A 20,240-nucleotide genomic window follows, 5' to 3' on the forward strand; every position below is an offset into this window, starting at 1 on the left:
TTTTCAACTTGGAAGTGGAATCTGACGATGAATGTTTTGGTTGATCAAAGATTTGTGAGAAGGACAAATGACACAGACCCATGTCACTGTTGTTGTGCATGATGAAATGAGGCTGGGCCACCTCTGTGGGTTATATTGCCGTCAAAATCTCAGCTGACATGACAGTCAGACAAATATACAACAAAAAGTTCCAGTTTACTCTTTAAAAGGCAACTAGTAGGGTTGCCATTTGGTAAATACAAAGCACACATGCCCTTTAAATGTTGTAAATACTCTATGGAAATGATGTGTGAGCTTCTCTAAGGATAGCTGTGAAGTGTTTTTTTACCTTTCAGAGTATTTAAAGTGCAAATAAACCAAACATAAAACAAAATGCAAACTCCACATGAGTACTAATTAAAAGTCTAAGGTTACTTTTCTCCTCGGCTGCCTCCGACTGCTGCCTGGAACTAACACCCTCAGCTGTGCCAGGCTTTAGTCTACCCTTCACATTTAGGAAGCAGACATGCTGGTGGTCGAGCTCTGATGCCAGTGGCTGTGTGAGAGAAAGTAGATATGCACCGCTGATGCTAACACCTCCACTGTGTTTATGAGTTTTGGTCTGTGAACATTTCTTATAGGCGTTGCCCATGGTTGATACTTGCCTCAGTTGACCTTAAACAGCAGGGGGACGCTGCTACAAACAGAAAAACTAAAATAAATAAAAACTCCCATGTCACCTGTGCAGCTTGAGATAAATGTCACATATCCCCCTGAAGACAATGTGTGTTTACTGGGTAACTTTGTGAAAGTCATCAGAGCCCAGGCAGAAAGGTTGGTGGTGGGGTTAGGTGCATGGTCTTCTCAGCAGACTGCACACCTGAGATGAGCTCCCCGAGCCTACAGTGGAGTCAGGCGAATAATCTTAGCATTTCCTCACATTTCTTTCTCCCCACTCTCCCTTCTTTCTTTCTTTCATTCCTCCTCCTATTCTATATTCCATTTGTTTTTCTATTTCTCCATCTTTCTCCAGGGATAAAAACTATCTATTAGGCCAATGCAACCATGCTGATTGTGTCCAGTATGCTCCAATGCTTGTATGGCTTTTGTGTCCTTGTAAAGTTGAAATCTAGGTTTAACTCTCATATATAATACTGTTTTCAAACCTGCACTTCAGCAAGCTGCATTTTATAACAAAACAATGTTTGTATTGGAGATAGGTGGGAACAATGGGTAGGAAGACTACTTTAGTCAAATAATGATAGTCGTCGCCTCTAGCAACAAAGCCCATTCTGTGAACTTAATAGGGCAATGGCATATTACTGTTTGGCCTCTCATTGTATACTATCTTACTGCTAAGGGAGGCTTTATGTTTATCAAGCTTACAGAGTAAACCACTATAGCCTACAAAGATATCTTGATTGCAATTCATGCCATTATCATTTGTCTATGTCACATAACAATTATATCTCCACATGCTAAACCAGTTGCTAACTCTGTGGAATAATGAGTTGTAGAAGGGGGGCATTCCTGCTAATGTCTTGTCCTGTCATTAGTATTTATTAGATGCCTTGCCTGCATTATCAAACCCATTTAAAAGTTTCTGGGTAAGGAAAAAGTCTGACACACATCTAAGTGAACACACCGTGAACATTATCGAGCTAATACTGCTGAACTTCTTTTAGATTAGTTGCTGAGAGGTTGTGCCACATCTGCTGCTGTTTTGGATACGAGTTCACTTCTTGTTGCAATTATGCCTTCTCATTACAGAGAAACATCCGCTATTGACTAACTTCCTGGTAACATCTGCTGTGTTTACCCTCGGCCTCATTGATAATGCATTTCTCCCTATTTCAGGGCTGATGTGCAGAATAACACAGCAACACTTGCCTTGTGGCATTTATTCCTGTCGTATTAAAAGGGTTCTAAAACGAGTGGTGTGTTAGAGATTCAGACCCATTCCCTGTGTTACCTCCATTAACTTGGACACCACTATACACAAATCAATTTGCTCCCAAATAACTGAGGGCAGTGGATGTTTCGTGTGGGCAAATATTACTGTTTCAATCAGAGACCTCTCTCAAAGAATCAACGCATAGTACTGCAGCTCTGAGCGAGTGTCACACCTTTCCAAGAATAAACAGGCAAACATCAACTTATGTTCCTTCATTTGAGATAGGACCCAGAAAATGTTGAAAATGTATCTATTGCATGTACATGTTTATGAACATTTTTGAACTGCAAAAGCATTCATACAAAACTCACATTTTTGATCAAAGCTTTTACAGAAAGGTGTGCACATGTAAACCTCATACAAAAGCTTCTTTTTTTTTATGAATAGTTGTTTAGAAACAAGAAACATTTGTATTGACTAGGTAATGCTCTGGACATAAATGCTGACTTTTGTGAATTGAATAAGGCAAAAAAGATGGTCTGATTGGACGTTTCAGTTAGGCACAGCCATTTGACACTTGACTCAAATGAGCAGTGTGGGATGGCTGAACTACTTTTTTACTCTTTAATCCCTTCCATTCCATTTCCATGGGGGTAATGCTGAGAGACAACAGCATGGGAGGGGTGTTCCCGGAAGAAGGTTTGGAGATTAGTGATAGGAACAGACAGACAATTGCAGTGAAAAGGACAGGTGGGGAGGAGGGGAGGAGGAGAGTATAGGTTTGGGGAGAGGGTGGAGGAGGGGGAGAGGCGTGCATGCGGTGCCCCCTCTAGCGTGGCAGGGAGCCGGGCGGCTGCACTGCGATTATGCATGTAGGAGCCGGGCTGTCAGGCTCCGGGTCCTGCATCTGTGCCGCTACTGAGCTTTATCTTGAAACGCCGGTGATTAATGGAGCCGGCGCCGCGTTCTGCATGGAGGAGGTGGACGAGGGATGATCAATCTTAATGAGCTCTCCGCCGTCCCTATATTAACTGTTGGGGGATATAATGTATGGGGCTCCTGGCGGGGCTCCTCTCTTTTAAAATACGATAACGAGGGAGAGAAAGAACGAGGGCGAGCAGCTTTCCTTCCTCCGCTTATGACACTGCCGCTGCTCACCTCAAGTTTTCTCTCCTCCTCCTCCTCCTCCTCCCCCCTCCTCTCTCTCCCGAGTGCCGAGGCCGTACTAAAAACATCTCAATGAAAGCCATCTTTAGTGAATTTGATGAGACAGCGTCAGGTCGCTCTGCTACATGTGCACCGCTCTAAAATGAGATGTTTGAGTCAATATCATTAATATGTAGGCCCCATATAGACTTGTGTGCCAAGGATACTCATAAGCATATCTCCTTGGTACTGCATGTATTCATTTAGGTGAATTACCTGCACAAACTGCGTCCACAGTGATTAGAATATATTTCAACCTCATACATTATTTGCGTTTTTGGTTTCTACTATAGCTACCTAGAATTCAGGAATGCTGTAGGAGTGATGTTAAATAATAACACACTTTAAAATAGATGCATTAAATATTCCAAGTTAAGCCTGTTTGTAATCATAATAACCGCAAGTTCTGCTTTAGCTAATCCTGATGTGGATAGCTTTAAGATAATCGCCCTGCACAACAACCGCAGTGACTTTAATTAATTTACCACCGCTAACACCGCAGACGCTGATCCGAGTCAGCATATTGGAAATTAAAATTAAAAGGAGAAGAAAAACCTCTTAAAGCAGAATCAGTATTATAATTGTCGCAGGGAAAGACATACTTTTGTATGATTTGCAGTGAGGATGTGGTGTGCGAAAGAGAGGCAGGGACAGAGAAAGAGGGATATGAATGAAAGGGGTGTTTAATTAATGTGCTTGCTGTGATTAATGGTCTCAGCGTGGCTATCACAAACTGGCTCTGTTTTTAATAACTGGTTTGAACCGCTTGTCAAGCTATAGTATACTGTGTATACAGTACTGTGGTTGAATCAGAAAGAATATTTAAGTAGCTTCTATAGCTAGTAAGTATCTCCGAGGTTAGAGATCTGCTATCACATCTACAAACATCAGGATCAAATCCAGTAAACGGGTAAACAACATCAAATGATACAACAATAAATTAGCATGTCTATTCCAAAATAACCTTTGATGATGTATGATGAGAGTCGTGAAGGGAGGCTAATTTCTCCCTTAAATCAACAGCACCTGCACACACAGCTTGCCCTTGTAAGCAGTCACTATCTTACTCATTTGGTGATCCATAATTTCCACACTTAAAAGGTAATATCAGGGTAATAAGTGGACAGCAATGCCACAGTGCATATACGCTTTGTCCAAAAGTAAACACAATGAAAACATAATTGAAATCTTACTAAGGCCACCGTTTGAATAATGCAGGTAAAATGGTCACAGCGGAGGAGAGGTGAGGATGTGAGGCTGCGCTGGTCTTGCCGTGGCAAAGTAAAGCACTGATCTTAACTCAGCAAGGCATCTTAATTGCATTCACTAGCAGCTCTGGAGCAGCTTGGCCCCCAGATGATGGCTGATGTGAGCTGACTGGAAGATGAACTTCCTGGGCAGAGAGGAGGCTGGGTGCTGTAGATGTGAGGAGGATTACGTCCCTCACTTGAAGTGGGTGTGTTTGGTTCATACTTGAATGCATTTACGCATGTGATCGTCTGAGTGCATATGTGCGTCTCCAGCGATGTGTGTGAGAGAGACAAAGAGGGGACCGGTAAAGGTCAGCCAGGTGGAAGGACGCATTAAAATGAAGTCTGACGAGGTTGGGAGGGGGGGCTAATGCTCAGAAAGACAGCTGGTGGCCTGACAGATCTGTCTCTGAATCCAAACTTAAATCTCAACAACCCCTTCCTTCACTTGTCGAGGCTTTGCTTCATCTGCTTATTATTTTTTTTAAGCATTTACCAACCAGGACTGTGTTTCCATCAGCATCACAGTGTTTCGCAGGATCGCAGTGCAGCCACCAACAGGCGTCTCAGTTCATGCTATGCTGAGAAAACAATATCAAAAACATCATTTGAGTATTAACCTTTAAAACAGGCCGCAGATGTGGAAATAATAACTTTCCTTTGATATGAATGTGTTCTTCAGTCGTGAGCTGCCTTTAAATGTTGCTCAATCACGTTTGCAGTGAGCGAGTGTGTCCCTGCTGAGCTCCGGCACTAGCTTCTCTCGGCTGATATTCATCAGGACAGCCATCGATTTTAATGACTCGGTCAATAGACACGCACCGACTCCGCTCTCAGCATCTCCCTCTCTCTGTATCCAGCTTCTCTTCTCTCGGCAACTGATCCTCTTTGTTTGCTGTATTGTCCATTTTTCGACAACGTGAGTCATCCTGTATTCCCACATACTGGTAAATGTGCCGACAGTTGTGATTGCTGTTGCTTGAGCTACAGATACGATTATTTAAGTGTTTGAAAAACTTGGCGAGATTCTCTTTTTTGAAAAGACAATCAAATGTCAGCGAAAGTGGGTGGTGTGAAGGAAATGAACAATTGACAAGTAGGTTTGATTTGTACACCATGACAGGCAGGTATAATGGAAAGCCCCTGATGTGGATGGAGAAACCAGGTAGGCAGATCACAGCCCGCTGACTGACATTTCACAGCAGGTGCTCAGGTTAAAACTGCCTTCAAGCTGCTCTGCGTGTATCTTAGCACGAACACACAAACATATGGCTCTTACACAGGCATACACAAACACATTTACTATATACTGTACACAGAAAACACACAGACTAATACCCACAGAGAGAGTGAGGAGCACACAGTTGTTGATGTGCCCACTGATGCAGAGAGAAGACAAATTGCTCCCTTTGAAGGCACAGCCAAATCAAACACGGAGTGTGATTTCTGTCACTGTGGTGTTTGGCTTTAAGGCTGGGAGGCTGACATCTGACAAAACATCTATGCAGTCACACCCAAGAAGTTGTGCAGGCGTGTCAAACCGCACACACATTTGTACGCACACATGCATGCGCAGGCACGTACAGCAGTCTGTTGTAAAACTGGATTAAGGAGGAAGAGCTCTGTCAGCTCCTCCAAGATCCAGGCTTTTGCCATCAAAAAGCCACAAAACCTCCTCTGCACATCAGCGCTGACTAGCATTGTGTCTGAAGGCTCAACCTTTTTTGTTTTTTGTTTGAATGCACAAACAAGCTTTCTTAAGCGGTGGCTTCAGTGTTTAAACTGTTTCTCTAAAAATCACTTCTGGAACCCCTCTGACGTGGGATGCCGCATCAGGATTTGAACGTTGCAAGTAAGGTTGCTTGATTATTGTAAAAATCATGATTATATTATGACATGACCACATCTTGTTTTCATGAACACTAGAAGTTAAATTCGTAACTTGGGTAATTGAATAGCAGTAGTTGCAAGTCAATATTGTGACCACCACAGTAGTGAACACATCCTCACTAAATGCTTAAATCTGCAAAGGGATATTCATTTCTCCACCTCTGTGGGGGTTGATAACGCATCAGCTATTCAAGCAAATTCTCCAACATGTCAGCAGCACAGTGTGCACCTCATTTATTCCACATTTTGGCTTTTACCCCAGATGCCCTGACTAGGTTGGTCGAGTGGATTGGTGTACAGTCTGTGTATGCGCTACAAGGGTTTTGAGCAAAAAGCACAAGAAATACACCATGTCTGTCTGTGAGAGCTGGTCCTGGGACTTGCCGCTTCCTTTTATGCCAGATGCACGCGTTGCCCAAAATCTCTGCCCTTGGGATCAGATTTGCCAACCCTTTTATCCTCACTTCAGCCATTAGAGGGCTGCAGAAACGCTCACCTCTCACCTACAGCTGCTTTACTTTATTTTCACAAAATATGTGTATTTTGCGTAGGCAAAGAAGTGACAAACAGAAGGTTAAGCAAATTGTACCAGAAGTGAGCCAGAATGCAGTTTGCAAGAGCTAACCCTCCGTATTTTACCAGTATGCCACTACAGCAGCACACTATAGCCACATTGTAATGAAGTGTTAATTGATTTAAAAACAGAGTGCATTGGATTAGTGACGGCCTGGGATTTATGACATCTCCGAGTTAACGAGAAAGCAGGGAGGGATAGCAAGACAAAAAGACAGGAAGCGGCAGAGATAAAGAAAGACAGAGAAGCACAGACAGATGGACAGCAGTGGGCAGTGTCTAGAGGGGCAATGGGGGTGCGGGGGGGGAGAAGTTGTGATTACGGCTGCTAAGTTAAAGGTAGGGTAGGTAAGAATGGAGAAACCAGCTCGAGTGCGCTAGAATTTGAAAGTACGCAGCCGAAAAAAATCTGCCTCTTCCTTCAGACTTCCTTACAGAGCCCCTCCTCCAACACACACGAACGCGCACATGACCAATGAGGGCACGAGATAAGTTTGTGCACAGATGGAAGGCTGACAGGCAGGTAGGCCATCCAGTTATTTTAGCCGGGCCGGCTAAAATAACTGGTCGTGCTTTTTACAGCGCCACGGCTTCCACAGATGAATTGTTTTAATGTAGTTATTGTCAAAGCATTTAATGTATTCATTGCTATCGGGATGTTAAGAGCATTCCATGGAATATAACAAAAAGTGTTTCTGAAGTGAATTACCTACTCCACCTTTAAGTGTTCCTGTCAGGGGAGAAAATGGTGAAGAGATGCCACAGCCTCTAATTGTCAATCAATTGTTCAATGTTTTCCCCATCTTCACTGTTCTTGCGACTTACTAATGTCTATTCACTGCCAAGCAGGGATGGAAAAAAACAACTAAAAAGAAGATGTAAGAGTCAAGAAGCGCATATTGTGTCTAGAAATGTACACAGGGAAGCTTTCCCCTCTGCCTTTGAAATACAGCAGCTGACCAAGTGTAACATACAAACTGAATGTATTAACTTTCCCATAACATGAATCACAGGGACAGCTAATGAATTTTAACAATCCTACAGGGTTGCCTCCTCTATATAAAAGACTCTGTATAAATACTGTAATTCAAATTAAACTCTAGCTTCTTTGGCCTGTAAGACGAAGGTCAGTGCATTTTGACATGCACTTGTTTAATGAATCGCAACATTCTATTCGACAAAGAAGCTAAAAAGCTCTCATTCGATATAGGCCGGACCGAGCATACGAGCCCGTCTAATTATCCATTTCCAATTCTACCTGCAGTCTCATTTCAATGTATCCCAGGCAGTCCCCAACATAATTGCTTTTTTGCAATCTACAAGTTCATTTGCACACATTTTGTTGATCAAAATGAGTCAGGAAAAAGAAAACAATCTAAACCTAAATTAAAAGCTTCATTAAATGTGAAAATTGGTCGGGGAATTGCGAACATCTGTTTCTGGTGCCCTGCGTCATAAAACCCCAAGGTTAAACCAAACACCAATTTATGGCTCGCAGACTCAGGCGTGAGTTGGAGCTGTGAAGCACCTTCACAAACACAGCGCAAGTCAACAAGGCTTCAAACGATTTTCGAGAGTGATGCGAGGGCAGGCACTGAAAGCTCTTCCTGCCTTGTGTTTAGTTGGCCTAGTGAGTATTGCAACAGAGAGCGGAGGAACGATAAACCTGACACACTTTTAACCAATTTCAGAGCACAACAGTGCTGCAGCTGTATAGTCATTTCAGATCTGTACAACATGTTCTTTCCAAAGAATCCACTGTAGGCTGTATTACAGGATTTTAGAAGCAGCTATCTCACTGATGCTTTAGGAGCACCTCTGCTTCTCTCCGGCCCTGGAGCAGATTTGAAGCCAATTGTGACTGTTTGCAAGTTGTATTTTAACAAACCTATCTTGAGTGTGTGCTGCCTTGTTTATGACTGCTGGCATCTGTAACTGCCCTGTTAGAGGTAGGGCAGAGACCTCTGCATTTTCCAGCACAACCCTGCTTAAGGGTAGGTCAGAAAGAATAGAGAGCTAAGTGTCCATTGATTTAATACCCAATACCTTCTTGGCTAAGATTCACTTGTGAGCTTAGGTTGCCAGCTAAAACAAAATTGCTGTGATTTCACAGAAAGTCGTGACAGGTGCCATATCTGCAAGAGAGAGATTTAAAAAAAAAAACTAAAAAAACACACGTTTGTGCAGATCAGCCGAGGCCATCTGTTCTTACCTTTAGGATGTCCCGGGTCGCTGAACTCGTACTTCCCCATCCCGACGGTGCGCAGCATCTGCACCCCGTTAGGACCGTCCTGATTGTCTCCGGCTGTGGCCTGGGCGTGTGCTGCTGCCGCCTGTCCATTAGTCAAAGGCAGGGCGGGGTGCTGGAGGAGGCCGGGGTGAGAGGTTAAGTGGCCGTTGCCCATGAGGCTGTGAGGGTTTGGATGAACAACGTGGTTGGCCTGGGCCGCGAGGGCAGACGGTATGGAGGGGTACGGAGGCTGTCCAGGCATGTTGAGCACCATGGAGGGCGGCTGCTGGGTGGAGTGCGGCGTCAGCTGGAAGTGGGCGGTCATTAGAGGGTGTTGCGGGAGAATTGGTGCTTGCATGGATGGGGTTACCCCTATGATGGGTGACTGCGCAGTCACGCTGTGGTTGAAGGAGGGAGGTTGGGCGAGGGCGTAGGTGTGGGGCAGGAGGCTGGGCTGGCTCACCGCTGCTACTGATGTAGCCCAGGCAGGACCTTTAGACAACACAAGATAAAAGGGAGAGATTAATCCATTGTTTATTCAGCTTTCATATAAATCGTTGTTTATACTGTAGCTATAATATATTATTTACAAGTCATAGACAGAGAAACCCCCCCCCCCCCCCCAATTCTGGATTGATTTCTAAGGAAGATCAAATAGAGACCGAAAACAGCATGAGAAGACGGATTCCAGCTTGAGCTCTCCACACCACATCTGTCAGTGTGCTGCTTCGCTTCAGTCCAAGTTTGTTTTTGACTTAATATCAATCAAAGATATCTGCAGCGATGTACAGATCTGTGCCCAAGATCAACATCATAATAAGATTAGGAGGTTTACTTTTCTACACAAAAATGAATGCTTTTCTGAATGTGAAAACATAGAATCGACAGAATAATCTGTGTAGGAGTGTACCCTAACACTCTGAGTCAATTGTTTTTTAACCCTGAGGGCGTCGATTCTGAGGGTGAGCTCGGCCATTTTGGCCCTGAACGCTGCCTCCCTCGCTCACTCATTTGCTCCGACTCCTTCATCTGTAGCTCCTCCCGCCCATGGTCCAAACTCCAAAAATAGCATCCCACTCTGCCAAAGAGCCAAAGGCTAAATCACAGCAGGCTAAAAAGCAATGAAAAAAACGTCCACATTATTCATGAAACTGGCCCTGCTGATATAATAGTTTGGGCTGAAAGGGATGGAGACAGGCAGGGAGAAGAAAAGAACCAAAGATAAAAGGGTGGGGATGGAAGACTCCAGAGGACAGTTCATTATCTACATGTCATTGAGCTTTTACCAACACTTTTTAATTTCCCTTATTTTGTGGATCATCTTGATAAAAGGATTCAAATTAAATGGGTTAGTATAAGAACTCTACATTTTACTGTATGAAGTTTTAAGTTTTTAATGCAGTGATAATATTGATAAGCAATTAAAGCCTCCGTCCTCCGATTTTATGTTTTATAATTTCTTTAACCAACAAAATAAATAATTAATTTGTCAAAGAATTGGATTATCATGACCCAACGTTGGCCTACATTCAAAGGTCCTTCTGCAAAGTTGAACTAAATGTGCATTAATATTACATGGCTGGCTGCGTTGTATCTCATAATTATCAGTTTAAAAATGCAGTGTTACCTTTTAAAAATTCCATGTACCTTTTTTTATATTCCACAATTTGCTTGGGTCTAAATCATGATGTCAAAACAAGAGCTGTTTTCGCACAAAGAAAGTAAAGTAGAAACAAATTTTCCAAAGGACAAACTTTCTTGAAAAGACACAACAGTGAAGTTTCTGTTGAAAGGAAACGTTGATTAATTCTGCCACAATTGGCAGACGAACTTTCTGGCAACACAGTTCAGTGAAGTGTGGAGAGGAGCTGGCTTCGTTGCAAACGCCAGTCACAGTTTGAAATAGCGCACACATGCAAATCAATATGCAACACTATGCTCAGAATTGAGTGTCATATGCGACAGTGTGCTGGGTTTGTGACATCTCACTCTCAGTCAGGCTTTACTCCAAGCTGAAGTGTGGGTGTGGGAGCTGTGGTGGTGGGTGGGGGGAAGGGGGGGGGGGGGGCTCCCTCCACAGCTTCATGGTCAATTCAGCCTGCCCCTCTGTGCACAGCAGGGGGTTGTGGTCACACAGCAGGGGGGCACACCGCCGCGGTGCTCCATTCCCTCATATCACAACAGCATGCTTCCATCATAAGAGATCCCCACTCCTAGAGAAGCATCCCTCCTGAGTCAAACTGATTAATAATTCATTCACGAAGCAATCTATATGTAAGATATGCAAATTCCAATTAGATGGCACTGGCAGTAACAGGAGGGCAGAAACATGTTTTTATGCTTTTGCTACCACAGAGTAGCAGCTGTCTACAATCTGGATTTGGTGAGCAGGAATTTCCAGTGGAACATGCTCCGTGCCAGTATTATTCTTAAATGAGACACATTTGTGATGAGCAGGAGGCAGAGGCCAGCAGAGCGATGGAAGGAAATTAACTGCTCTAGGGCAGAGCCATTCTGGGTGAGTTCATTACAAAAAGTAAAAAACTTCAACAATGGTTTAACCCGTTGATGTCAGGCGTGCACACTGCTCTGCTGTGCCACTGTTGTTCTGTACACGTCGTAAAAGGGGCATGAATAGAATAAGGTCGACATCTAAATTAGATCTGGTGAAGATCATTTGGAGGACTTTTCCTTTCATAGGTTTAATTTAGACTAAATCAGCTTCATTTAGTGACACTATAACATTAACAAGGACAATAAAATGAGCATAGTGAAGGTGGTGGGGGACTGGAAGCCTGTGAGCGTGTACACTTTGCCCTCTTTTTTTTTACTCCTTGATATCAAACTTACATTTCTATAATTATATACAGTAAATTGTTGAACTGGTTTATGTAAAGATGGTGTTTTTGAATGTTAATTATGCATGATTGTGTATGTAAAGTATGCTGTTTTGGAGGCAAGTGTGTGTTTTATGTAGGGCAAAGCGGCAACTACGTCTCATTAGCATTAGATGCTAGTGTAGCTGGCCAGAGCTGTCTGGGGTGTAACACATAAGTGTGTGTGCAAGCGATTGGTCCGTGTACATGCATACATCTGCTGCTGTGCAATGATGAAAAACTTACATCAGGTGGTGTGGGTGCTTGTGTGTGTCAGTACGTAGGCACACCAGTATGTACATGTGTGTGTGTGATTCATTACCAGTGGGCTCGCTGTCTCGATGTTGCTTGGCAGGGGGCTCATCTGTATCCCAGGGTGTGAGCTGGTTGATGGGTGTCTGCCCCCACCTCACGCCTGGGGCCAGCAGCAGTCCTGGGGTCTGGTTATCTCCGGGAGACAGACCTGATACCTAAAAAACAGCATAAAACACAACATAACTCAGAGTGTAGTACGAGATAAAAAAAAAGGAGTTTCCAAGACAATACAAAACTGGACAATGTGGAGGAGGTGGCATAAGGGAGGACAAGGAGAAAGCTGGACTGTATCCTTAAGAACCCCTCCCACCCCCTCCATGCAGAGCTAGTGAAGATGAGGAGCACGTTCAGCCTCACACTCATGCCTCCTCGGCACAGCACTAAGTGCCTCGGACAGTCCTTTGTGCCTGTAGCCTTCAGGCTGCACAACCAAGGGCTAACCATGCAACCAGTTCAAAGTAACCCGTACTGTACCTACATCAAATCTGCACTGTTTGTACAAATGAATTTGGCCTGTACTCAAATCAGCACACATACACATGTAAATATATTGAATAACCCGAACTCAAACATGGATATACGTTTATTAAAATGATAAACGTTTGACCTTGTTGTGATATCCCGTTTTAACAGTTACTTATATAATGGTATTTTTAATTGTATTATCCTCTCGTGAATCTGTATGTCAAGTTTTTTACTCTCACTCTGTTGCAGCTTTAAACTCCTGAATTTCCCCATCGGGATAAATAAAGGTCCATCTTATCTTAATAAGGACCACAACTATTTGTGCCACTTGATCAATAAATCCCAACCAGTGCAGCTTTGGTAAATAAAAATATTATATGTTATAGCTTGAATGAAAAAAGCAACAAATCACAGTCATCAATCTGTTTTAAAGGCCCTGAAGAGAGCTGTGATGATGGAGCACGGTATATTATTAGCAGTAAGTGAGTACTGATTACAGACTATATATATAATGGGAATGAGGGCGAAAAAAAATCTTGTTCACGACCTCAAGAGTGTTTGCAGAAAGACCAGTATTTCTGCTTTTTATATACTAATAACAATTAACGTTCTAGTGTAGGCTAAATTCAAATTCAGATCCTTCCCCCTGAGACTTTGTATATCTTAATTTTGCAATGAATTAAACATTGTGTTCAGTCAAGTGAAATAATAGTATTCTGAACACAAATACAACAAATAGAGTAAATACAATGAAATCATTTTTGCAGGCATGAGAGAAGAGAAAAATGTAATTTCAAAAAAGAAAATGAAAAGCTGGGAGACAATGTGTGTGTGGGGTTGGGCAAATCCAATGCAACTTCACCAGACCAAACTAAGAGCTCCTTAAGCCGTGCTATGCACCCGCAACTTTTTATATTTGCTCTGGTAGGGGGGTAAGGAATGTTATCAGGTAAGCCCAGGCTGATGAAAACACCGGGTCAATCACCACTGGACCCCTGAGCAATATTGGCCTCTCCCTGTCTGCAGCTTGGACGCTAGGGCTAACCACCAGGCAGGGAGAGGGCAGAGCCAAGCCTGATTCCCCGCCTCGACCCAGCAGGCCTCCTGAGTTAATAGAAAAGACCTGGTCACCAGGCCCCTCCATACCTCCCTCCATCCTTCAATTCCATTATCCTCCCTGACCTGGCGTCCACTTTATCAAGCATGCCATCGTGCATTCCGACAGCTGTGTCGACAACGCCCAACCACGACAAAAAAGCAAACCAAACATTTCAGTTGGTGTCAAATTCATGTTCAGCTTTACATATCGCATCAATCCCGTTGCAGGAAAATCAACCTCCCTGCTGTAAGATGGATTTATCACAGCTTTACAGAGTTTTTAACACTTAAAGACATTACATGGTGTTGATGCAGCCAAAGATCTGCTCCGTCATAAACAACTTCACAATAGCAGACGGGTTAAATGAGTGTCACTGGCTTGATAAATTCATACTGAAAGTTATCTGACAGTTTGTAAGTGCTAGGGGCAAAAGGAAAAAAAAAAGAAAAACAGCGAAGGGAAACATCTCAAGGCAAAGTAGAAGACAGAGGGATGGAGTGAGAGAATGAAGCTGGGTTTAGGGCGAGAACGGCTGTCAAGTCTTTTTGTCCAGCTCAACCTGTCGGCTTCAGACAAGACAAAACTGAAATGGTTTACTCAGAGAATGCCCTAAGCGCTCAATTCAATCCGAGAACCCTGGAGACTCGGGAAGGAAAAATTCGGACCATTTTCAAGGTGAGGAGTTGTTTTCTATAACTCTCCATTTGTTTTAATGAGAGTTTTTTCCTCCTCGCTCTGTGCTTTACTGTATTCCTCTCCAGCCATGCTTTACCTTCCCCTATATAAATGCTACTCTTCATTACCTCGCAGAGTTTACTCTTACTTTCCTTTGGCCCTGCACATGCCTTAATATTATTCCCTCATTAATAATCCCACCCATTTACTCAAAACAGGATAAAAAAACTGGAAAGATCTCTCCTGCTGAAAGGTAATTCAGCTGTCACAGTCTTAGCATAGCGGGGGGAAAAAAAGTTTCTTAGTCAGCGCCATCACTGACAGCATATCAGCTGGGCTCAGGAACAATTCTGAGTTGAAAATGATCAAGGTTAGATAGGAAAGACACACACTGTGGAAACACAAGTGTGTAGGCACACACACACAGCAGGTGTGCGCATACACACACACTCACAGGAGCCAGGAGATATCAGACGGGATGTTTATTAAGATGGCAGACTTGCTGCAGGTAGGAAGGAAGGGACTGGAGCTTCTGGGACAGCGCCTGTCATTTTCTCTCAATCTTATTTGCTCTGCCCATTTCCAGTCCCCTCCTCCCTGGCCGCCCATTATCACCGGGCAGCAGATGGTTTCCTCTGACTCGACAAAAACCATGCTGGAGTGGAGGAGGGGAACCAGATAAATAATTTTCGAGTCGTGCCAAGCCATTCTGTGTTTGTTGTCAAGCTGGCTGGGGATTTTTTATTTTATTACTGAAGCAAACATTAGTGCATATGGACCACATACTGCAAATGTGGAATATGGAACTAGCATAGACTCTTGCATACTTACAATATACACATTCATTTGCATATGTTGATGAAAGCACACATTACGATTATTCTTAAGCAGATGAACCTTGAGTTTTATGTCGGCACAAAATGCACACATGCAATTAATTTTCTTTTTTAAATGGGTTAACTGATAAAGTGTTTGATATATAAACGAAAGACAGTTTAAAATGGCTAATACAATATCCCAAAGCCAGGGGTAAGAAGGCTATCCATCTGCTCCTCTTGAGCAACCACACATGCAGTTACATATAAGCAAACAAATGCATGCACAGAACTGCAAAGCTCTTTCCCCTCTCAAACGTCTGACTGTTGCAAATATGCCAAATCAGAGTATTGTAGAGAGCAAGATAAAATCAAGATGCATCAGGCCTTAATATAATACTTTTGCTCTTCCGTCCGGGTAGACAGCAGTTAGAGTCTGGCTAGCGTATCAGTTATTTTCTTGGACATGGGGAACACTGACATCTGCCATTATGTGCTCCCTGCCATCTCGCAATAGTAAGCAGCATACAGTAAATGCCTAGCAGAACATCCTGCCACTGGCCACCATCTGCTGTGGGTACATATAGGAGGGGCCATGTGGTGATCAAGGGCTCTCGGCTTTGATTGTTTTGAGTTATCCACAACATCCACATCCAAGCAAACAGAAAACGTTTGCTTATGGCTCTGTGTTTGCCTTTGCATTTTGTTCAAGCCAGCCTTTGTCTGGGTGAGTTATTGCACCAGTTCAGTCCTATAATAACACGGTTTAGGACACCAGGCATAGGGCTGTGCAATTAATCGTATTTTAATCGCAATTACGATTTTGGCCTGCCACAATTACGAAAACAACATAATCGAAAAAAACGATTATTTTGCTTTGCTAGGTTGTGACAGTGCACTGCAACATATTTGATCAAATGTATTTGTATTTATCATATTTATATATGTTTAGTAGCTTGTTGAAGTGCGCTCCAAAATATTTGTTGATCTTGTTTATTGGTATTTATTATTTTTGATATTATTTATTTAAATGTAGATATAAATGTATCATTTATTTTATTTATTTTTGTATTGGTTTTTCAGTTGAATTGAAACGTTCAGGGAAATCAACAGTTAAAAAGATACTGTTCAAATTATTTGTATTTAAAAGTTCAATAAATGGATGTTTTCAAAGTCATGAATAATCATATTTAATAATCGTGATATCAATTATTGACCAAAATAATCGTGATTATGATTTTTGCCATAATCGCACAGCCCTAACCAGGCATCCATATAAAACTACCACAATGGACATTCTCATAAGCTGCAGCTCTTTGTGCCTATTGTGTTTTTGGTATGGACCAGTATACCTAAGCTTGAACATGTAGTGGTCCCATCCAGTTAAGAGAGGGCTTTAGTTTCCCCAGAGAAATCACTTTATTGCTCGACTCTGGGAGAAATAGAAAGTAAGAGCGAGAGAGAGGGATGAGTATGTCTATAACACCCAGGGCCCACTGGGGTAAACAACGTTTCAGCACACACTGATCAAGTCAACTAACTGCTTTGAGATTTAATAACATCTCTGAGCGAAAAAAGCAGTGTAGTGAGAGGTTTTGAGAAATGAAGGGGAGATTGGGCCTTTAATGGCGAACAAGCCAGCACAAACACTCACATAAAACAGGCAGGTTACAATACCACAGTGAAAAGCTAATATAGTGAAATGTCATTAGCACAACTGCCATACACAATGAGAGGTGCAAGATGCAGGCCGGTGCTACACTGGTTAATAATGTTATACCTTTTAAGGTTCAGTGTTTCTCTAGTAGCAACACTTTTAGAAAAAATAGCAGACGCAGAGGTTCACTGTTGAGTGAATTCACTCAGCTGGCATGACAATCAGGCCTCTTAATGGGCACTTGTTTTCCTGATAGGTTTATCTGTTAATCTATTCCAAATAGACGTACCAGGAATGTCCCTGTTTTCTGGTGGTCCAGTGTGGAGCCACCATTATGGTTTAATTTAAATGCATAACAAAACAAAAACATCTCCTCAGACGGCACACTATCTCCGGGGAGATGCATGTATACAAATGTAATTATAAACCAAATTTCAATAACAGCAGTCACCGCCGAGTATTGCTATATTGTGTTTACCCGTAAAATAATATTGCATTGTAAGCCTGCACCATGAACAAATCATAGGAAAAAAACTATGTGTAGGAGAGGAAATGAAATTCAACTCCGACAGAATGGCTTTCTCTTCCTTTTGGCCAGGCATGGACAGATACAGCGAATTTGGCTGAAATGTGGAGGGTGATGGAAATAATGGCTTTCCTTCAGAGGAAAGGAGAAAAAAATGGCAGTAAAGGAGTGAAATATTGAGAGGCAGAATAAGACAAACCATCCATCAAATAGCCTCGTATCATTGCCTTTGACAGATCATTTTCAGTTTTTCTAAAATGGAGGGGAAAAAAATATATTTTTCCTCCTCATGCTCCGTCCAAAAGATCAAACCAAGTGTGGTCTGACACTGACCAGCAGCGCTAAGGACAGTACAAAAGCGCACAACTCATTTTCTTTCGAACATTATTCACTTACTGTATAGAGGTATCTCTTTTCCATGACAACGCTCTGACACCTAAATGTGAAGTGGATTTGTTCTGGGTTTCCGTCATAATGGTGCTGAATGCTGGAGCCGAACCACGGGGCGGCTGTGTCCAATCTATTAAACTGGAACATAGCAGAGCATCTCACGAGTAAACAAAGAGACTACTGCGCCATTTTTTTTGGCAGCCATCTTAGAACGGAGTGGTGCTCCAACATGCCGAACAGCGTAATGCGATACAAGGAGAAGGTGCGTATTCAGTGTGATGGCTGCAGACTGGGTTAGGGACAGAGAGAAATCGGGGTAATATTTCTTTTTCTACACAGGATCCATTGTATTTCACTTAAAAATGTGAACAGACACTGTACTGTACTGCGATTCGACATATCTATTGCATCGTAGAAGACACAAAACGTTGCTTTTCTTGAACTTTAAAAAGCTAATCTTGTGTGCTTGTCAAACCTCTACTTGTAAATTAAGCTTATACTAAATGTATACCTACGTAACTGACACTTTCAGGCAGAAACGACTATTAGCACAGCTCTTATCAAATCCCTTACTGCTGATACTGGTGGGCAATGCATTAAATGCATTAATACAATTCAAAACAATATCATAAAAAATACTATCTTCATTCAGAGGATACAGAGAACTCAGTGAAATAAGATTATATTAAGTCAAATTTTTGGTTTAAATACCATTATAGGTACAAAAAAAAACCTATAACATTATTTACCTGAAAGAAGTCAAAAAAAGGTTGACTAAGTTCATTTGTTTTTTCCAAGGCTTGCTACCATTGAGAACACCTGCCACTTTCTTGAAGAAATACGGCAGTTTAAAACATGTCATATCTGAAATCACCATCTGCATCGAGGCAATATCACTTTAAACAAGAAAAATGTCTGCCATTACATAGAGTTGACTGTTCATGACTGGCAGTTTGCGCACTAAAAATTGAAAATACAAACAAAGCAGATCCTTCCAGGCGCCAACGTTTAACACTGACTCCCGGCAGCACGAGAGACAAACATAATGAAAACACACAACCCAGGCGCCTTGTGGGTATATAGGCTATTTATGCACCACAGAAGGGGCTATGGATACAGACTCTATAATTTCAAGCCCCGGGCCAAACGACTGAAGGGGAACGGACTTCACTTCCAGTGAAATGTTCAGCTAAGAAACTCCGACAGCTCGACGAGCTCCTGGCTCGCCGCACACATTCAAGAAAAGAGAGGCATGATCAGAGGGGCGAGGCCGACAAGCTTCAGCGGAAAAGCAGAACTGGAAACTATCCCATGAGTGCTCAGAGGTTGCAGCGCTTGCCCTCCAAACCCGACCTCAAACCCTCTTTTACGTGTGTTTTCTTTTCTCTTGCAGACAATGCAGCGGATTCGTGAACATGTTTTATTTGTGGGACTAAGCTGCGGTGGTGAGGCAGCTGAGAGAGGGGCACTAGTGCTTGGACATGCGAGCTGTGGAGACATCCTTATGTCATGGTAACACCTCCCAGAAGAGCATGTCAGAAAACCCTATTGCCCTCCGTTGGCACTGGCAGGCACAGTGAGAGACATAGGTCTCCAGCAAGCTGTGACCCTGCTTGATGTGTGGTGAGTGTTTGGGGAACAACTATCTACTGCCTGTCACAGCAGAAACCTTGGAGACCAAGAGAGATGACTGTGTAGCTCTTGTCTGTGGTCAATTGAAGCAAAACGACTGCTATGAGTAGCCTTGGGTGGGTGTGTGCGCACAGAGTGCATGTGTGGCTGTAATAATTGAGCGTTAACTGGACGAACAGCCATTTAGCACTAAAGAATAAATTGAATTTATATTGATATTGCAATATGAAGGGAAACAATATCTACTTTGCCAAGAGTGCTGTGTGGGGAGTTTTAAAATGCATTTAACAACACATACAATTTGCAAGTAAAATAGTTGATGTTCTGGCAGAAAAGCCAAAAATCCAGATGACCATATGGCAGGGCTGGAAATCTGGGAGACAATGCAGTGGATGCATACTTAGTGGTTCAAGTTCCAACTTGGCATATTGTCTGAACAAAATCATTTCATAACCACCATGTTTAAACTGTACACACAGCTCTCTGATATACTGAGCTTTAATATATTGCCTTGAACAAAATGTTAATGTTGTTGTCCACAGGAAGAGCTGGGACAAATTAATCTATTAAAATTCCAGATTTTGCAGTATATGTGAAAGGAATATATATGTAATAAGTTTGCGGTTGTGCCAGCATTATACATTTGAATGAATCTTTTTTTCTTCACACTTTGTACCCCCAAGGAAAAGTTAGATGCGGTGTTTGACATAATTCCTGAAAAGATTTACCATTAGTTTTAAAAGGAGAAACTATGCTTTTCAGTTATTT

General features: G+C 42.5%; 1 protein-coding gene across 1 annotated transcript in view; it reads right to left on the bottom strand.

Moving 5' to 3' along the window:
• Nucleotides 1–20,240, bottom strand: part of LOC117498323 (kelch-like protein 29) — a 205,540-nt gene that overhangs the window by 84,066 nt on the left and 101,234 nt on the right. The window contains 2 exon segments of the mRNA XM_034150343.1: nt 9,005–9,514; nt 12,221–12,368. Of these exon segments, the coding sequence (XP_034006234.1) occupies nt 9,005–9,514; nt 12,221–12,368 (658 nt within the window).

The sequence above is a fragment of the Trematomus bernacchii genome, unplaced genomic scaffold (genome assembly GCF_902827165.1).
Source record: "Trematomus bernacchii unplaced genomic scaffold, fTreBer1.1, whole genome shotgun sequence".
In the NCBI taxonomy this organism is placed as follows: domain Eukaryota; kingdom Metazoa; phylum Chordata; class Actinopteri; order Perciformes; family Nototheniidae; genus Trematomus; species Trematomus bernacchii.